The sequence below is a fragment of the Dinoponera quadriceps genome, unplaced genomic scaffold (assembly GCF_001313825.1).
Source record: "Dinoponera quadriceps isolate SergipeBrazil2010 unplaced genomic scaffold, ASM131382v1 scaffold2982, whole genome shotgun sequence".
Classification (NCBI taxonomy): domain Eukaryota; kingdom Metazoa; phylum Arthropoda; class Insecta; order Hymenoptera; family Formicidae; genus Dinoponera; species Dinoponera quadriceps.
In genome coordinates this window covers 191,134-205,447 of record NW_014557404.1, presented here as the reverse complement: position 1 = coordinate 205,447, position 14,314 = coordinate 191,134, and the positions used below count along the sequence as shown (strand labels likewise).

General features: G+C 47.4%; 1 protein-coding gene across 7 annotated transcripts in view; it reads left to right on the top strand.

Moving 5' to 3' along the window:
- The window catches only part of LOC106749075 (nesprin-1), a 127,008-nt gene that overhangs the window by 41,565 nt on the left and 71,129 nt on the right, over positions 1–14,314 (top strand). For 5 of the 7 annotated variants that reach the window (XM_014628143.1, XM_014628144.1, XM_014628146.1 and 2 more), the window contains 11 exons: positions 100–174; positions 1,091–1,243; positions 2,058–4,305; positions 4,609–5,920; positions 6,014–6,377; positions 7,144–7,752; positions 7,896–8,681; positions 9,640–10,800; positions 11,338–12,117; positions 12,318–12,968; positions 13,054–13,655. In XM_014628143.1, coding sequence (XP_014483629.1) covers positions 100–174; positions 1,091–1,243; positions 2,058–4,305; positions 4,609–5,920; positions 6,014–6,377; positions 7,144–7,752; positions 7,896–8,681; positions 9,640–10,800; positions 11,338–12,117; positions 12,318–12,968; positions 13,054–13,655 — 8,741 coding nt within the window. The remainder of the gene's footprint in view (positions 1–99; positions 175–1,090; positions 1,244–2,057; positions 4,306–4,608; positions 5,921–6,013; positions 6,378–7,143; positions 7,753–7,895; positions 8,682–9,639; positions 10,801–11,337; positions 12,118–12,317; positions 12,969–13,053; positions 13,656–14,314) is intronic. The other 2 variants (XM_014628145.1, XM_014628149.1) reach the window with 1 other exon arrangement.

Sequence of the window (14,314 nt, the reverse complement as noted above, 5' to 3'; positions counted from 1 at the left end):
GGGGGGGGGGGGGGGGGGAACGTCCCGGCAAACACTTATCCTCGCTCCTAGCGCAATTGTTCCCCTCACTCAATGAATGTATATAATAACATTTCCCAGGACCTGCAAAAGGTTGCGGAATCGCGGAACACGGATGTGACGGAACTGGTTGCGCTCGGTGACCATCTCGAACAAGTAAGAAAGTGACATGTGCGAACTGATAACACGCGATAACCATAATCTTGTACAAAGAAAAGGCGCGATCGCGAAAGAGAGATGAAGAGAGGAGCGCGCGAGTGATTTGATGCGCAACGGCTTTATTATGAGGAATCTCTCCGACACGATTGCCCTTTCACCGTCTAATCTTACAGCTTTTGCAGCTTTTGTCAGAGCAGGTGGGAGGATGCCAACGCTTCGTCTTGCGATTTTATTGACACTGTGAGGCGATACGCGCGATCGGTAATGCGAATCTACCGGCGATTTGTCTCCGTCGCTCGACGTTGAACAAAAAATCTATGTTGAATGAAATTTTGCAAAGTACGCGTCATTCGTAAACTCGCCATGCGAAAGTATCGCCGAACGCGCTGAAACCAAAATATTATCGCCAAAACACATAAATACCTTGTAACACCAAATAATAATTATGTATCTGCGCCTAATCGACCAAATGCGACTGTTTGTCAGGCATTTGGCGGGCTGCCGGTTTACTTTCAGCGAATATTAAGCGCTTCCGGCTTCGAAGCTCGCAGTAAGGAAGTTCTGTTTGTTGCTGCACGAGTGGAAGTAGAGCTTCTTTTTACGCTGAGACTGACATCGAGTACGACGAATCAGCCTGATATATCTGGATCTCGAGCATTAAACTCTCTATATTCCTTTCTATTTTTCTTCTTCTTCTTCTTCTTCTATGACAATTAACACTTCTCTGTTTAACACTTAAGTGATAATAGTCTAACCATTACTTAGACAGGCTTTCTGCTCGCTCTCACGCAGGAAGAGAACTTTCTACTTCCTCCTTCCGCGCGCGTACAAAATGCGCGGGAAACGGCTGTTTAACGAATTTCTCATTGGCAAAATAGTTGAGCCGCGCTAAAATAAAAGCGATCTTTTGCAGTCACTGATCGTGAATCTGCGGCAAAACGAGGCGGAATTCGATAAAATGAGCGACGACTCGTCGGAGCTCATGCAGATCAGCGGCGAGACCAGATTCTCTGCCAGCGTTCAGCAAGTTACATCGCGTTTCCAGTCGATTCAGGCAACCGCCAAGGTAAGAGGATGCAGCACAATATAACATCTTTTATGGGATACAGATGAATGAGATATATATTTTTCTGGGATTTTATAATAATTTTATAATAGTAATAATAATCTATGTTAACGGGGAAGAAACTTTTAGTATACAGACCTTGGCCATATTATTAGATGCACTTCGATTTTTTAATGGAATACAGATTAAGAGGGAAGGAAAAGCTATTAATTTTATGTTTACTCGATTAGAATCATTTTCGGCGTCAATTGGCTCTTTTACTTCTGCAACTTTTTGAGGTGTCAAATCATTTGTCTTACCCATAATTTTTGTAAACAATATTAATATTTTTCACACGAAAACTTTTTTTTCTGTTAGTAAGCAAGGAATTTGAAGTTTCAAGTCATGAATAAATAAAAGTAAAACTACATTTCAATTGATACACACACACACACACACACACACACATTCAAAACAAGTCTGTTCCCGTTATTATCAACAATGCAACTAGCGCATGTTCATATTTGTTCAAGGTCACTGTAACAAGTGAAATTACGTCATATAAATACCTTTTACAATAGAATTCTAGAATAATGTTAATTCTTAATGTAATTCGATCGATAGATGAGCCGTATTATAAAACTGCTCCTCGGAAGTCAATAAATTGTAAAAAATTAAAGTGCGTCTAATAATATGGCCTAACTTGCGTCTGATAATAATAGGGACTATACATGAGCGAAAGATCTGATATAAATGACAGACAACTTGTCTCAGCTTCAATATTAATAATAATAATAATAGATAAATGAGTGATCGATTTCTCACTCTTCCGCAGGAACTCGTGAAGAAATGCGAGCAAGCAGTCGTGGACCACGCGGGCTACCTGGAACGTTACAAACAGTGCTCGGAATGGCTGGCGAACGCGAGAGCGCGTTATCATGCCACCAAGGAGAACGCGAGTGGCACTCGTCAAGAGCTGATCGCGAACGTCGACACGTTGAAGGAGCTCTTATCGCGTCAGTCTTCGTCCACGCTGCTGATAAACAGCACCGTCGAAGCTGGAGAACGTCTGTACCCCACGACCGGCATGGAGGGCCGCGAGATCATTCGTCAGCAACTGTTGGACCTGCAGCAAGCCTTCGAGGGTCTGTACGACGGCGTCGCGTCAACTGAGCGCGAGCTACAGGCGAAGATCTCGCGGTGGTCCGGTTTCGACGAATGCAGCGAGGCGTTCGAGACCTGGCTGAAGGCCGTGGAGGCTCAGTTGAAGCCCGAGATCGAGCTGAAGACCACTCTGGACGAGAAACGCGCCCAGTTGCAAATCTACCGTACGATTTTGCACGACGCCCAAGCGCACCAGCAGGATCTGCTGAAACTACGGGACAAAGCGGACAATCTGCCCGACCGCACCGAGAAGATCGATCACACGCTGAAGAGTCTCACGGGCAGGTACAATGTGCTGCTGAAGCGCGCGACTAAGTTCGTGGAGAAGTACGAGGGCATCGTGAGCGATCATCAACAATACAGCAAGGCGGTTCTGGACACGCACGAGTGGCTGGACGCCACGCACAACGCCGTCAGCCTCTGGGGCGATGTGGAGCTGGAAAGAGTGTCTCTGCACACGAACCTCGATCGGCTGAAGAACCTGTTGCACAGCCTGCCGGAGGACGAGCCGCGGGTGCAGCAGATTAGGTCCCTCGGTGAGAAGGTGATACCCGGCACCTTGGAGTCCGGACAGGTGAACATACGCTCGCAGATCGATTCGTCGCAGCAAGAGTGGGAGGGCCTGATCTCCGCGGTCAGGTCCACCATCGAGGCGCTGGAGAACAAGCTTCAGCAGTGGAGCGAATTCGAGACGTCGAAGGAGAGATGCCTGGCATGGATGAGGGAGACCGACACGAAACTGCACGCCGTCGACCTCAAGGCCACCCTGGCGGAGAAGAAGAACCAGTTGGAGAAGCTGCGCGCTCTTCAAGGCGAGGTACGCGCCAAGGAGCTGGAGATCGACGCTGTCGCCGAGCGCGCTCAGCAGCTCCACAAGAACGTCACGTCCCGCACTTCTTACATGTCCGAGTTGAGCATCAAGTACCAGCAAATCTCCAGCAAGGTGAAGGACCTCAACAACCGTTGGCACCAATACGTCGCCACGCACCAGGAATTCGACAATCAATTGGCCGAGTGCACCACCTGGCTGGAGGATGTCAGGAACAAGCTGGCGTACTGTTCCGACTTGAGCGCGTCCTCGCAGAAGGATCTCGAGCAGAAGATGGACATCGTGCAGGACCTGTTGTTGTACAAAGAGGACGGTTTCGCGAAGGTTCAGAGCATCATCGAGCTGGCGCAGGCGGTGTTAGCGAATACAGCCCCGGCCGGGCATCGGACGATCAACGACGCATTGGCGAAGCTTCAGGAACAGTGGAGCGCGTTGGCTTCCAAGATGCTGGAGACCAAGACGAACTTGGACGACTCGATAAACAAGTGGGCCGGTCTGCTGGAGCAGATACAGTCTATCAACAAGATGGTAGAATACATGCAGACGTCCATCGACGAGATCTCGCAGTTCCAGACGACCATGTCGGAGAAGAGGAGCCAATTGGAGCGGATCAAGGCGTTGGAGGAGAAGGTTCGCTGCGAGAACATCGAGGTGGACAGTCTCAAGTGCAAAGTCGCCGAGATGATCGCAAGCGGTCAGCAAGGTTTAGCTGCCTCGCAGGCGCAGGACATACTCAACAGGTTCGACGAGCTCTTCGAGAAGATCAAGTCCTTGTTGGCCGAGCGAGAAGAGCAGTACAAAGATCACCGGTTTTACAAGGAGGCTCACGACGATCTCATCGGCTGGCTCAGTCGCGCCCGTGAGAAGATACCGTCTATGAAGCAGAGGTCGCTCAGCGACAAGCTGGCCATCGAGAACGCGGTGGTGCCGCTCGAGAGTCTGCTGAATAAAAAGGCCCAGGGTGAATTGCTGGTGGAGCAATTACAGCACACCGGGAAGGTTGTCTGCGCCAGCACCAGCCCCGCCGGGCAAGAGGTTATCAGGAACGAGATACGGGCGCTCTCGGAGAGTTTCGAGGGATTGTTCAAAGGTAAGAATCACACGTTAATCTGAAACATTGTCACGGCGACGAATCGACTTTAAACTCTGGAAATTTCTCATCATGATATTTCAAGCTTTCGCGGTGAAGAGAAATACCTAATTTGTGGGTTTCCGAATTAGCGCCGCGTCCTTTGTGGATTCGTTTCGGAGATAGATTTTGTTTCTGAAAATTAGAGAATTCTTACCGTGTTGATCTTCAAATTAAGAATATCTTATCATGTCTGTGACGGGGCGTCTTACTTAATTTAAGAATAAACGCGTGAATTGACGAACTCGCGAAATCTCGTTGCAGAGATCCAACAGCAGAAGAACCAGCTGGAAGCGACCGTGAGCCAATGGCGCGATTACAAGGACGAGTACGAGCGACTCAGCGACTGGTTGCAACAATTCGACATTCTCATCAAGGCCCAGAAGAACGCTTTGCTACCGAACTTGAAGGAGAAGGAGAAGCAAGTGCAGGAGGTGAAGGAATTGCTGGAGAATCTCACGAAAGGCCAGGAGCAGATCGACAAGTTCAACAAGACCGCCGCCAGCCTGCTGTCGTCTCACTTGGACACTTACGTCAGCAATCAACTGCGACACTTGAACTCACGCTATCAAGTGCAGGTGAACCTGGCAAAGGACGTGCTGAACAAGGTCGAGACCAACTTGGCCCAGCACCGGGAATACGAGGACAATCTCGAGAGAGCCCGTGACTGGATCAAGAACGCCAAGCAGATCATACGTCAGGGCACGGAGGCGGCCTCGAGCAGCAGCCGCGAGGAATTGCAGAGCAGGCTCGACAAGATTCAAGAACTGCTGAGGAAACGCGAGGAGGGACAGAATCTGGTGCACCTGACCGTGAACTGCGGCGAGAAGGTGATGAGAAACACGCGGTCGGACGGTCGCGAGGAGATCAATGCGCAGCTGAAGGAGATCCAGAACGACTGGGAGCGCCTGGTGAAGAAGATCTCGACTACGAAGGTGCATCTCGAGACGAGCCTGCTGCAATGGGCGGATTACAGTTCGTCGTATTCGCAGCTGCAACAGTGGATCAACGATCGCGAGGCCAAGCTGCAGCAGGTGTGCGAGCAGAAGGTCTCCAAGGCTCGCAAGGGCCTGGTCGGATTGAGCTCCCTGGCGATCGGTGAGAGAAAAGCGAACCTGCGACAGACCAACAGCATCGTCCAGGACATCGTGGCTTTCGAGCCGATGATCCAGTCGGTCACCACCAAGGCCGAGGACCTGCAGCAAGCGACGCCGGCCACGGAAATCTCGATTAAGTATGAGACCCTGAGCAAGCAGGCGCAGGAATTGTACGCGAAGCAGAAGGAGACCGTCGAGCAGCACCAAGCCTTCATCGACAGTGGCAACGAGTTCGTTCAGTGGATACGAGCAGCTAAAGAGAGACTCGGCAAGTGCTCGGAGCCTACGGGAGACAAGGAATCCCTCTCCAGTAAAATCACGCAGCTGAAAGTCCTACAGAGCGAACTGCCGGAAGGCCAGAAGAAGCTGGAGAGAGCTCTGGAGCAAGGTAACGCCGCTTGCCAGATCGCCGATGCCGAGGACAAGGAGATCATCGAGGAAGAAGTAGCGTTATTACAAGAGGAGTACGACAATTATGTGTGAGTAACGGTTCGGCGCAATTTCTCGATGTTGATTTTATATTTTATCATCCGATACATCGGTTAACGTCTGTGTTTCGCGATTTAAAACAGGGACTCATTGAACAATACGAAGAGCTTGCTCGAAGTCGGTATAGTGAAGTGGACCGAATACGAGGACCAGTTCTCCGATGCTACGGAATGGCTCACGCAGACCGAACAATTGGTTAAGACGTTCAACAAATTGCAAGACAGCCTGGAAGAAAAGAAGAACGTTCTCGAACAGTTCCAGGTTCACTTGCAGACGTTGTTTGACTGGCAGAAAGAACTGGACCGCTTGAACATGAAAGCTCAGATGCTGCTGGAAACGTGCGCCGACACGAGGATTTCCAACGCTATTACACAGCTCACCACCAAATACAACGCACTCTTATCCCTCGCTAAGGAGATAATGCGGCGATTGGAGTTACATTACCAGGTATAATTGCGTATTCGTTAATCATACACAGTCCCTGGCCATATTATAGACGCACCTTAATTTATCACATTTCATTGACTTCCGAGGATTAGCTTTATAATACGGCTCATCTGTCGATCGAATTTTGTTTCAAGGAAACATTATTCTAAAATTCTATAATGAAAGGTATTTTTTATGGCGTCATTTCACTTGGCTGTTACAATGACTTTAAACAAGTATGAACCTGCGCTAGTTGCATTGTTGATAATAACGGGAACAGACGTGTTTTGTGTGTGTGTGTGTGTGTGTGTGTGTGTGTGTGTGTGTGTGTGTGTGTATCAATTGAAATGTAGTTTTACTTTTATTTATTCATGACTTGAAACTTCAAATTTCTGGCTTACTAACAGAAAAATTAATTTTTGTGTGAAAAACATTAATATTGTTTATAAAAATTACGGATAAAACAAGTGATTTGACACCCCAGGAGGGTGCAAAGCTAAAAGCGCTCGATTGACATTGAAATTATTCTAATCGAGTGAACATAAAATTAATAGCTTTTCTTTTCCTCTTAACCAATATTCTATTAAAAAATCAAAGTATGTCTAATAATATAGCCAGGGACTGTAAATTAATCTAATTTCACTTTTTTGCCAAAATTTTATTTTTTCTTTATGATTTTCGATTTGTTCTTTTCACTTCCTAATACAAATTTTAACCGTTCGCTTGAAATATAAACGCGAAAGATTGCAAAAGCAAATACGTTCTACCTTTGAAAAATATTACTTAGGAACACCAACAACACAACACCTTGTATCAAGAGTGCCAGGACTGGATCGAGCGGACGCGAGACAAGCTAGGCGAATGCAAGGACATTCCTAGCACTTTGACTGAGGTTAACAATAAATTGCACACGTGCAAAGCCATTCGACAGACGTTGGAACAAGGTCAGAACAAATTACGGTACGCTCTCGAGTTGAAAGAGAAAGTCATCATGAACACGGAACAGAACGGCGCGGCAAAGATTCAAGAAGACACCGAGAACTTAAAGAGCGAGTTCGATAAGTTACTGGCCGACGTCGAAGATGTCAGGCAGAAACTGTCGGCAAGAGCGGGCACGTTGGAAGAGCTCAATAAGATTCACCGACTTATCTCGGACTGGTTGGAGGAAGTCGAAGGCAAGGTCCAGCCGGCAGACATTTGCCGAAACGATCTCAGCGAAAAACGTGCCTTCTTGGAGAAGTATAAGATTCTGCAAAGGGACATTCACGGTCACGGTGAGACAGTAGACCGCTTGAAGACTCGTCTCAACGAGAACCCCAACATATCGAAGAGCCCTTACGAATCGACTATTAATAAGTACGACACCTCGAAGAAACTGATTTCCGAGAAAATTCGTGTAAGTAGAAATCTTGTAAATTAACTTCTCGTAAGATAAATCTCGCAAACTAATCGTAATTTTCCGATTCTTATATTGTAATTTCTGTAATTTCCTCGCGTTTCCACATTAATTCCGTATCAACGTCCGTAACTTTCTTCCAGAACCTGGAGGATCAAGTGAAGGATCACGAGAGATTCCAGCAAGCTTTGAACGAGGCGGCCGACTGGGTGCGTCGTACGAAGGTCGAGCTTCAGCAATACAGCGACACTCACGGCGAAAAGGAACGCATTATTGAGCGCGAGAACAAAGTCAACCAGATTATTTCGTCCTTGCCGAAAGGCGACACGTTGATTTCGAAAGTGATCGAGTTGAGCGACGTCGTGATCGCCAAAACGGGCCCGGAGGGTCAAGACTCCATCAAGCAGGACATGAAACAGATACAGGTCGACTGGAAGTCCTTGCAGGCTCAATGCCAGAACTCGCAACGTGTCCTCGGCAACTGCATCTCGAGCTGGTCGCAGTTCACGAACGCTTTGGACGGCATGAAGCAATGGATAGACCACTTCCAGAAGAAGATCGCTGACGAGCAGGCCAAGGAGAACAAGATGCCGGAGGATTTGGAACGTTGCAAGCGCTTAGTGGAGGAAGCTATCAAGCAGAAACCAGTGCTGGAAGACTTGAACGACAAGTGCGAAGCTTTGCTGGAGATCAGCGCTTGCAGCTGGGCGCGAGATAAAACGGTGCAATTGCAGTCGGCATACACGTCGCTTCTGACCGATGCGCAGGGGCTCGTCTCGAAGGTCGAGAAGAATCTGTTGGACCATACCGAGTTCCTCAAGGCCAAGAAGGAGATGGAGGATTGGCTACGCACCGCTCACGGTTCGGTGGAGGACTGCATCGGCGTCGGAGACGCCGTCTGGGCGAGGGATAAGTTAGAAACCTTGAGGGTGAGTTCAGTTTAATAAAGATTTTTTCTCTTTTCTCGATTATTTTTACTTCTTAATCTGGATTAATCATTTAACCTCGAAGCGATTACGCAGATGACAGGTGTCATCCATGTATACTAAAATGCATTTTCTGAAAAAACTAACAAGTATCCATCTTGTATCTTCGCATGTTTGTCAGTTAGGGAACTTTTCTATGTTCGCTTATAACGATCGGTTCCACCTGTTATTCTACGTGCAAAAGTGTTAAGGTGATATTATTGAAAAGCGAATATTCTTTCAGATATTTCATATTTTGTACTGAAAAATACCAAAATAAAAAGTAAAATATTTAAACAAGTATTCAATTTTTGGTGATCTTATTCTAATACTTTTATACGCAGAATGAATAGAGGGATCAATTTGTATAAACAAACTATATAATTTTACTTACAAAAATGGAGTTGACCTTGAAATGACCTGGAATTGTTGACTTTACAACGAAGTTAAGGTCACTAACTTATGCCCCCCCCCCCCCTTCAAATCGTCAAACTTTTATCTGAACCATTTTTTGTTGATTGGTTCGTTTCCAAAGTATCCCACTTTTTCACATTTATGGTAATTTATGGTGGTATGTACATCGTATCTTAGTGTTTAAACAGATCACTTTCAAAACAATGTTGACCTCCACTTAATTTCTTTCTGATTAATTTTTGTTCTTATATCGAGAAAGAAATACAAATTTGTTTCAGTTTTGTTTTAAATAAGAACTTTTATGATTGTTATTTCCATAGGAATAAACAATTCCATAGGAATAAACTACTTTCTAAAGCGACTTTTTCTTGAAAACATCAATTTAAAAAAGAAGAACACTTGTCATCCACGCAATCACTCGTATTGCATTTCGATGCGCGGCCACTCGGGGGTCAAATGCATTTACCTGATTTAATTTAAATAAATTTTCGAACGGCTTTCAATACAGCTTGTCGCGACGCGCGTGACCGAGGGTCAACATTTGCTGTCGACGCTGCAGAACGCCTTCGCGAAGGCGATCAACATGGCTCTGCCGGAGCAACAGGATCAGTTGCGATCGGACATGTCTAACCTGCGCTGCAGCTGGGAACAGCTGAGCATGGACCTGAATACGGTTCAAGCCAAAGTAAAATCCGTCCTGAGCCTCTGGGAGGATCACGCGGAGGCTCACGGTAAATTCGCCAATTGGCTGGAGGAGAACGAGAGCGTCATGAGGAGCTCCCCGGACACGAAAGGCGAGTTCGGTGAGATGAAGACGATGCTCGAGCGATACAAGCACATCCAGGAGGAGATGCGAGACAAGAATTCCGATCTGGACCATCTGATCGCCGAGGCGACGGAACTGTCGGCGTGGGCGAAGAACAACGCGACGTTGAACGATACGAAGCAGCTGCTGGTGCGATGGCAGGCGCTGGCCGATCTCGTCGGCGAGAGGAGGAGGCTCGTCGAGAACGAGATACAGGAGTACAACGCGTATCACGCAGCGCTGCAAGAAACGGAGAAGTGGCTGTTGCAGATCTCCTTCCAACTGATGGCCCACAACTCCCTTTACATAACTAACAAGGAGCAAACGCTCGAGCAGATCAAGCAGCACGAGACGCTGCTGACCGAAATCCAGAAGTACCAGGAGGTGTTGGACGAACTAAAGGCGAAAGGCCATGGTCAGGTGGATCGATACGTCAACGTGAATCCCGTCATTAGGTCGACCATAGAAACGCAGCTGCAGAACGTACAGGACAGTTACAATTCGCTGTTGAACACCGCTCTGCAGATCAAGAACCGATTGGCCGAGTCCTTGGCTAAGTTTCAGGAATACGAGAACACTCTGGAAAGCATCATGAAGAATCTGGACACGTACGAGGCGGAGATGACTCAGAGCTTGGACGCGCCTCTGGATCACTTGACTTCGGCCGAGCAGAGCCTCGAGAACGCCCGCATTCTGCACAACAAGCTGCAAGGTGAAAAAGCTCGACTGGCCCTGGCGGTGGAAGCTTGCGAAGCCGCGGCGGCCTGCGTCTCCAGGCCTGGAAGTCCCCTCGACGCACCGCCCATTCAAGTTCCCGCGAGAGAGGTCGAAGTTAGAACGAGACTCGACGATCTCATCGATCAGGTACGTGGTTAACGTGTTGGAAAATTCGTCTACCCTACGCAAATGTTTATAGCACTAGAGCAACAAAAACGCGCACCACTTTGGCTGATTACCATCACACGAAAGAAATCTCAGTTCATGATTAAATAATTAAGTGGACTGAAATTAATTCGACTAAAATTCTCTCTGTTAGATTGAAAACTTATACTTTCTTGTTTCACTCTTTTATATCCGGATAATTTCGACGTTTGCGCCGCGGCCTTTAAGAAATTTCTCTCTTGACGTAAAAGCTATAGTCACAATGAGATTTTAAGTGAAGGGTTAAGTGGTCGGATTTCGAAATTCCTTTCAAACGGAAATGATCGTTGAATCAATTATATACGGTAAATTGACCATTTTTACGTGCTCTTACATCCAGGTAATTTGGATTTTTGCGCTGCGGCCTTTAAGAGACTTCTCTCTTAATTCTAAAAGCCACAATTGCAGTAAAAGCTTTTTCAGCATCGATCACTTATTCTTCAAATACAAGTTGCGCTTACACATTTCTTGCGTTACCAGATGCAAATGCACTTGGCGAGCGTGATGAAGACGGTGGGCGAGCTCGAGGAGCAATTACGACAGAAGAACGCGCTTCGCGCTTGGATTAATCAGCAACGAGCGCTCTGCGCCGAATGGAAGTCGCGACCGGCGAAGTTGCGATCGGAGGCTGCCCAGTCCGAATTGCAAGCGATGAACGAGCTGCTCGCCAATGTGGGCGAACGTCGCACTCGCGCACTCACGGAGCTGTCGATACAGGAAGAAGACCACGATATCGAGGAGGGCTTGAACAAGCTGGAAGCCGAGCTCACCGATGCAATCTCCGGCAAACAAGCGGCCCAGGATCTCATCCAGAAGTACAGGTCGCAGGTGCAGGATATGCAGAATTGGTTCGACAGCTTGTCGAAGAAGGTCGACGTGATCGAGAAGGGTAGCGGACTGACCATCGGCCAGAAGATCTCGAACCTCAAGGACATCACAGCCGAGTACGAGTCGCAGGGCCCGGAGAAGCTCGCCGAGATCAAGAAACTGGGTGACCAAGTGATGGACTCGGTCAGCAACTTGGACTCCCAGCAGATCGAGGAGCAGATCAAGTCGGTGGAGCGACGGTACGCGGACATCGGCAAGAAGTTGCAGAGGAAGGCGCAGGTTCTGGACATGACAGCGCAGGGCATCGAAGCGACCAGGCGCGAGATCGAGGAGAATCGCGAATGGATCGAGCGGAAGAAGCAACAGGTGAAAATGCCGGAGCTGCTCGGCTATGAGAGCAAACAGGCGGACGAGAGGCTCCTCGCTCTCAAGGTGATTTCTTGCAATATATTTTATTAATAATAATAATAATAACATAGCGTAAAAATATAGTAGTAGAACATATACAATTATATATAGTCATATATGGGCGGGTTTCACGTATGATCCTTTTTTCCCCGGGATAAAACATCTGATCGCATGAGAGTATTAATTAAAAGTATTTTGCTTCAACCGATGATTTGTTCTCGCAGGCTATGCTGAAGGAAGCTGACGGTAAGCAACTGATCATAGACACTCTGGAGAAGAGAGTCGGCAACATGCAGAATGAGCTGGAAACCAGTGAGCAGCAACAATTGGAAGCCGATACGAAGGCTCTGCGCAGCGAACAGGTCGAGTTGTGCGGCCTCCTGAGAGAAGAGATCTCCATCACGAGCGCGGCGGCTGAGGCGCGTCGCAAGCTGGAGGCTGACATCGAGCGAGCTCGAAACTGGATCAAGGCTAAGGGTAACGACCTGAAGAAGCTCAGCGGATACTTGCCGCTGAGAGCCTCGAAGGTCGAGCAAGACATTGCGCAACACAGCGGACTGGAGGCGGACATTGATTCCTTCAACGAGAGCAATCTCAAGGACATCCTCAAGCAGGGTAACAACTTGCTGAAAGAATGCAACGCGGAAGGTCGCGCCAAACTACAGGCTCTCCTGGACGACTTGAGTAAAGATTACGAGGAGCTGAAGAAAGAGGCGAAGGAAAAGAAGGCCTCGTTGGCGGACCTTCTTCAGGGACGCAAGGCCTTCGAGAGCGAGTTAGACAAGTGCCAACGATGGATCAAAGAGGCTGAGGTGGCCACCTCTTCCGAACTGCGGCCTTCCAGTCTTGACATTCTTCGCGAACAGCTGGCAAAGGTATGTCTGCGATCGATGATTTCTCCTTCGCATCTTTCACGTTCGAAGTAAATATGAACGTTTCTCTTTTTGCGTTTGTTCACAGTACGATCGGCTGAAGAAGGAAGCGCAGGAGTACGGCGATGATATAGAAAAGATAAACCAACAAGGTAAATCGATCTTGCCGACCGTGAGCGACGCGGACAAGCAAGAGCTGAGCGAGCAATTGAGAAACATGAAGGAAGCTCACGGACGCGTGGCCGGCGTGATAAATGAGAGAGCAATCGCTCTACAGAAGAGCATAGACGAAGCTGAAGAAGCCGCCGCCCGAGTGGCGGAGGCGATTCAGTTCATGTCGGACATTCAAAAGGAGCTTCAGGATCTGAACAAACCAATCGGTGCTCGCGTGGAGGATGTGGAAGGAATGCTGGCAGCTTATGAAAGGATCCTCGGCGATCTCAAAGCCAACAAGGCGAAACTGTCCGATCTTCAGTCCGCCAACGTGGGCGATCTTCACGGCGTGTTGGCCCAACAGGACGATCTGATAAGAGCACTCGAAGCGCAGATAGCGAAGCTTCGTCAATTGTTGTTACTGCGACAGCAATTTATCGCGTTGATCGCGGAAATTACCACTTTCATCGCTAAATATACCGAAATTATCAGGGATATCGAGAAGTCCGGACAAACGACCGAGGACAAAATCAAGAGGTATCGTAATCTCTTTTACTATTTTAGTTTTATTCATTCAATCATTGACACTTTCACTATTTCTTAAGAGAGTGTGCAATCGTTTATCTTGTTAGAATTAGTAAAACTAATCCTTATAAGCCCGTTATACTATTTAATATTATATATTATTGTAATATTATATATTTTTTAAATATTCAACTCTCTCTATATACATATATATTAGGTGGTAAACTTAGTTCCTGCGGTTTTTTTGTTTAAAAAACTCATTTATTTCGACATCAAAAGCAAAAAATACATTAATCGAAGTATTTTCCCTCGCTAGCTATACATTTTTCCCATCTTTCGGGCAACGCGTAGATTCCGCGACGATAGAACGATTGGTCTTTTGATGCAATCCATTCGTCGATCCATTTTCGCACATCCTCGTAATTTCTGAAGTGTGTATCCACCAAGCCATGCTGCATCGACCGAAACAAGTAATAGTCCGAAGGAGCTAAGTCTGGTGAATACGCTGGATGCGGGAGAACTTCCCACTCGAGCTGCATTAGTGTTTCTTTGACGGCTGTTTCTTTGACGGCTTTGGCAACGTGTGGTCGAGCGTTGTCGTGCAAAAGCATGACTTTACGTCGATTGCTGGCTACTGCTGGCCTTTTTTCCAACAATGCTTCATTCAGACG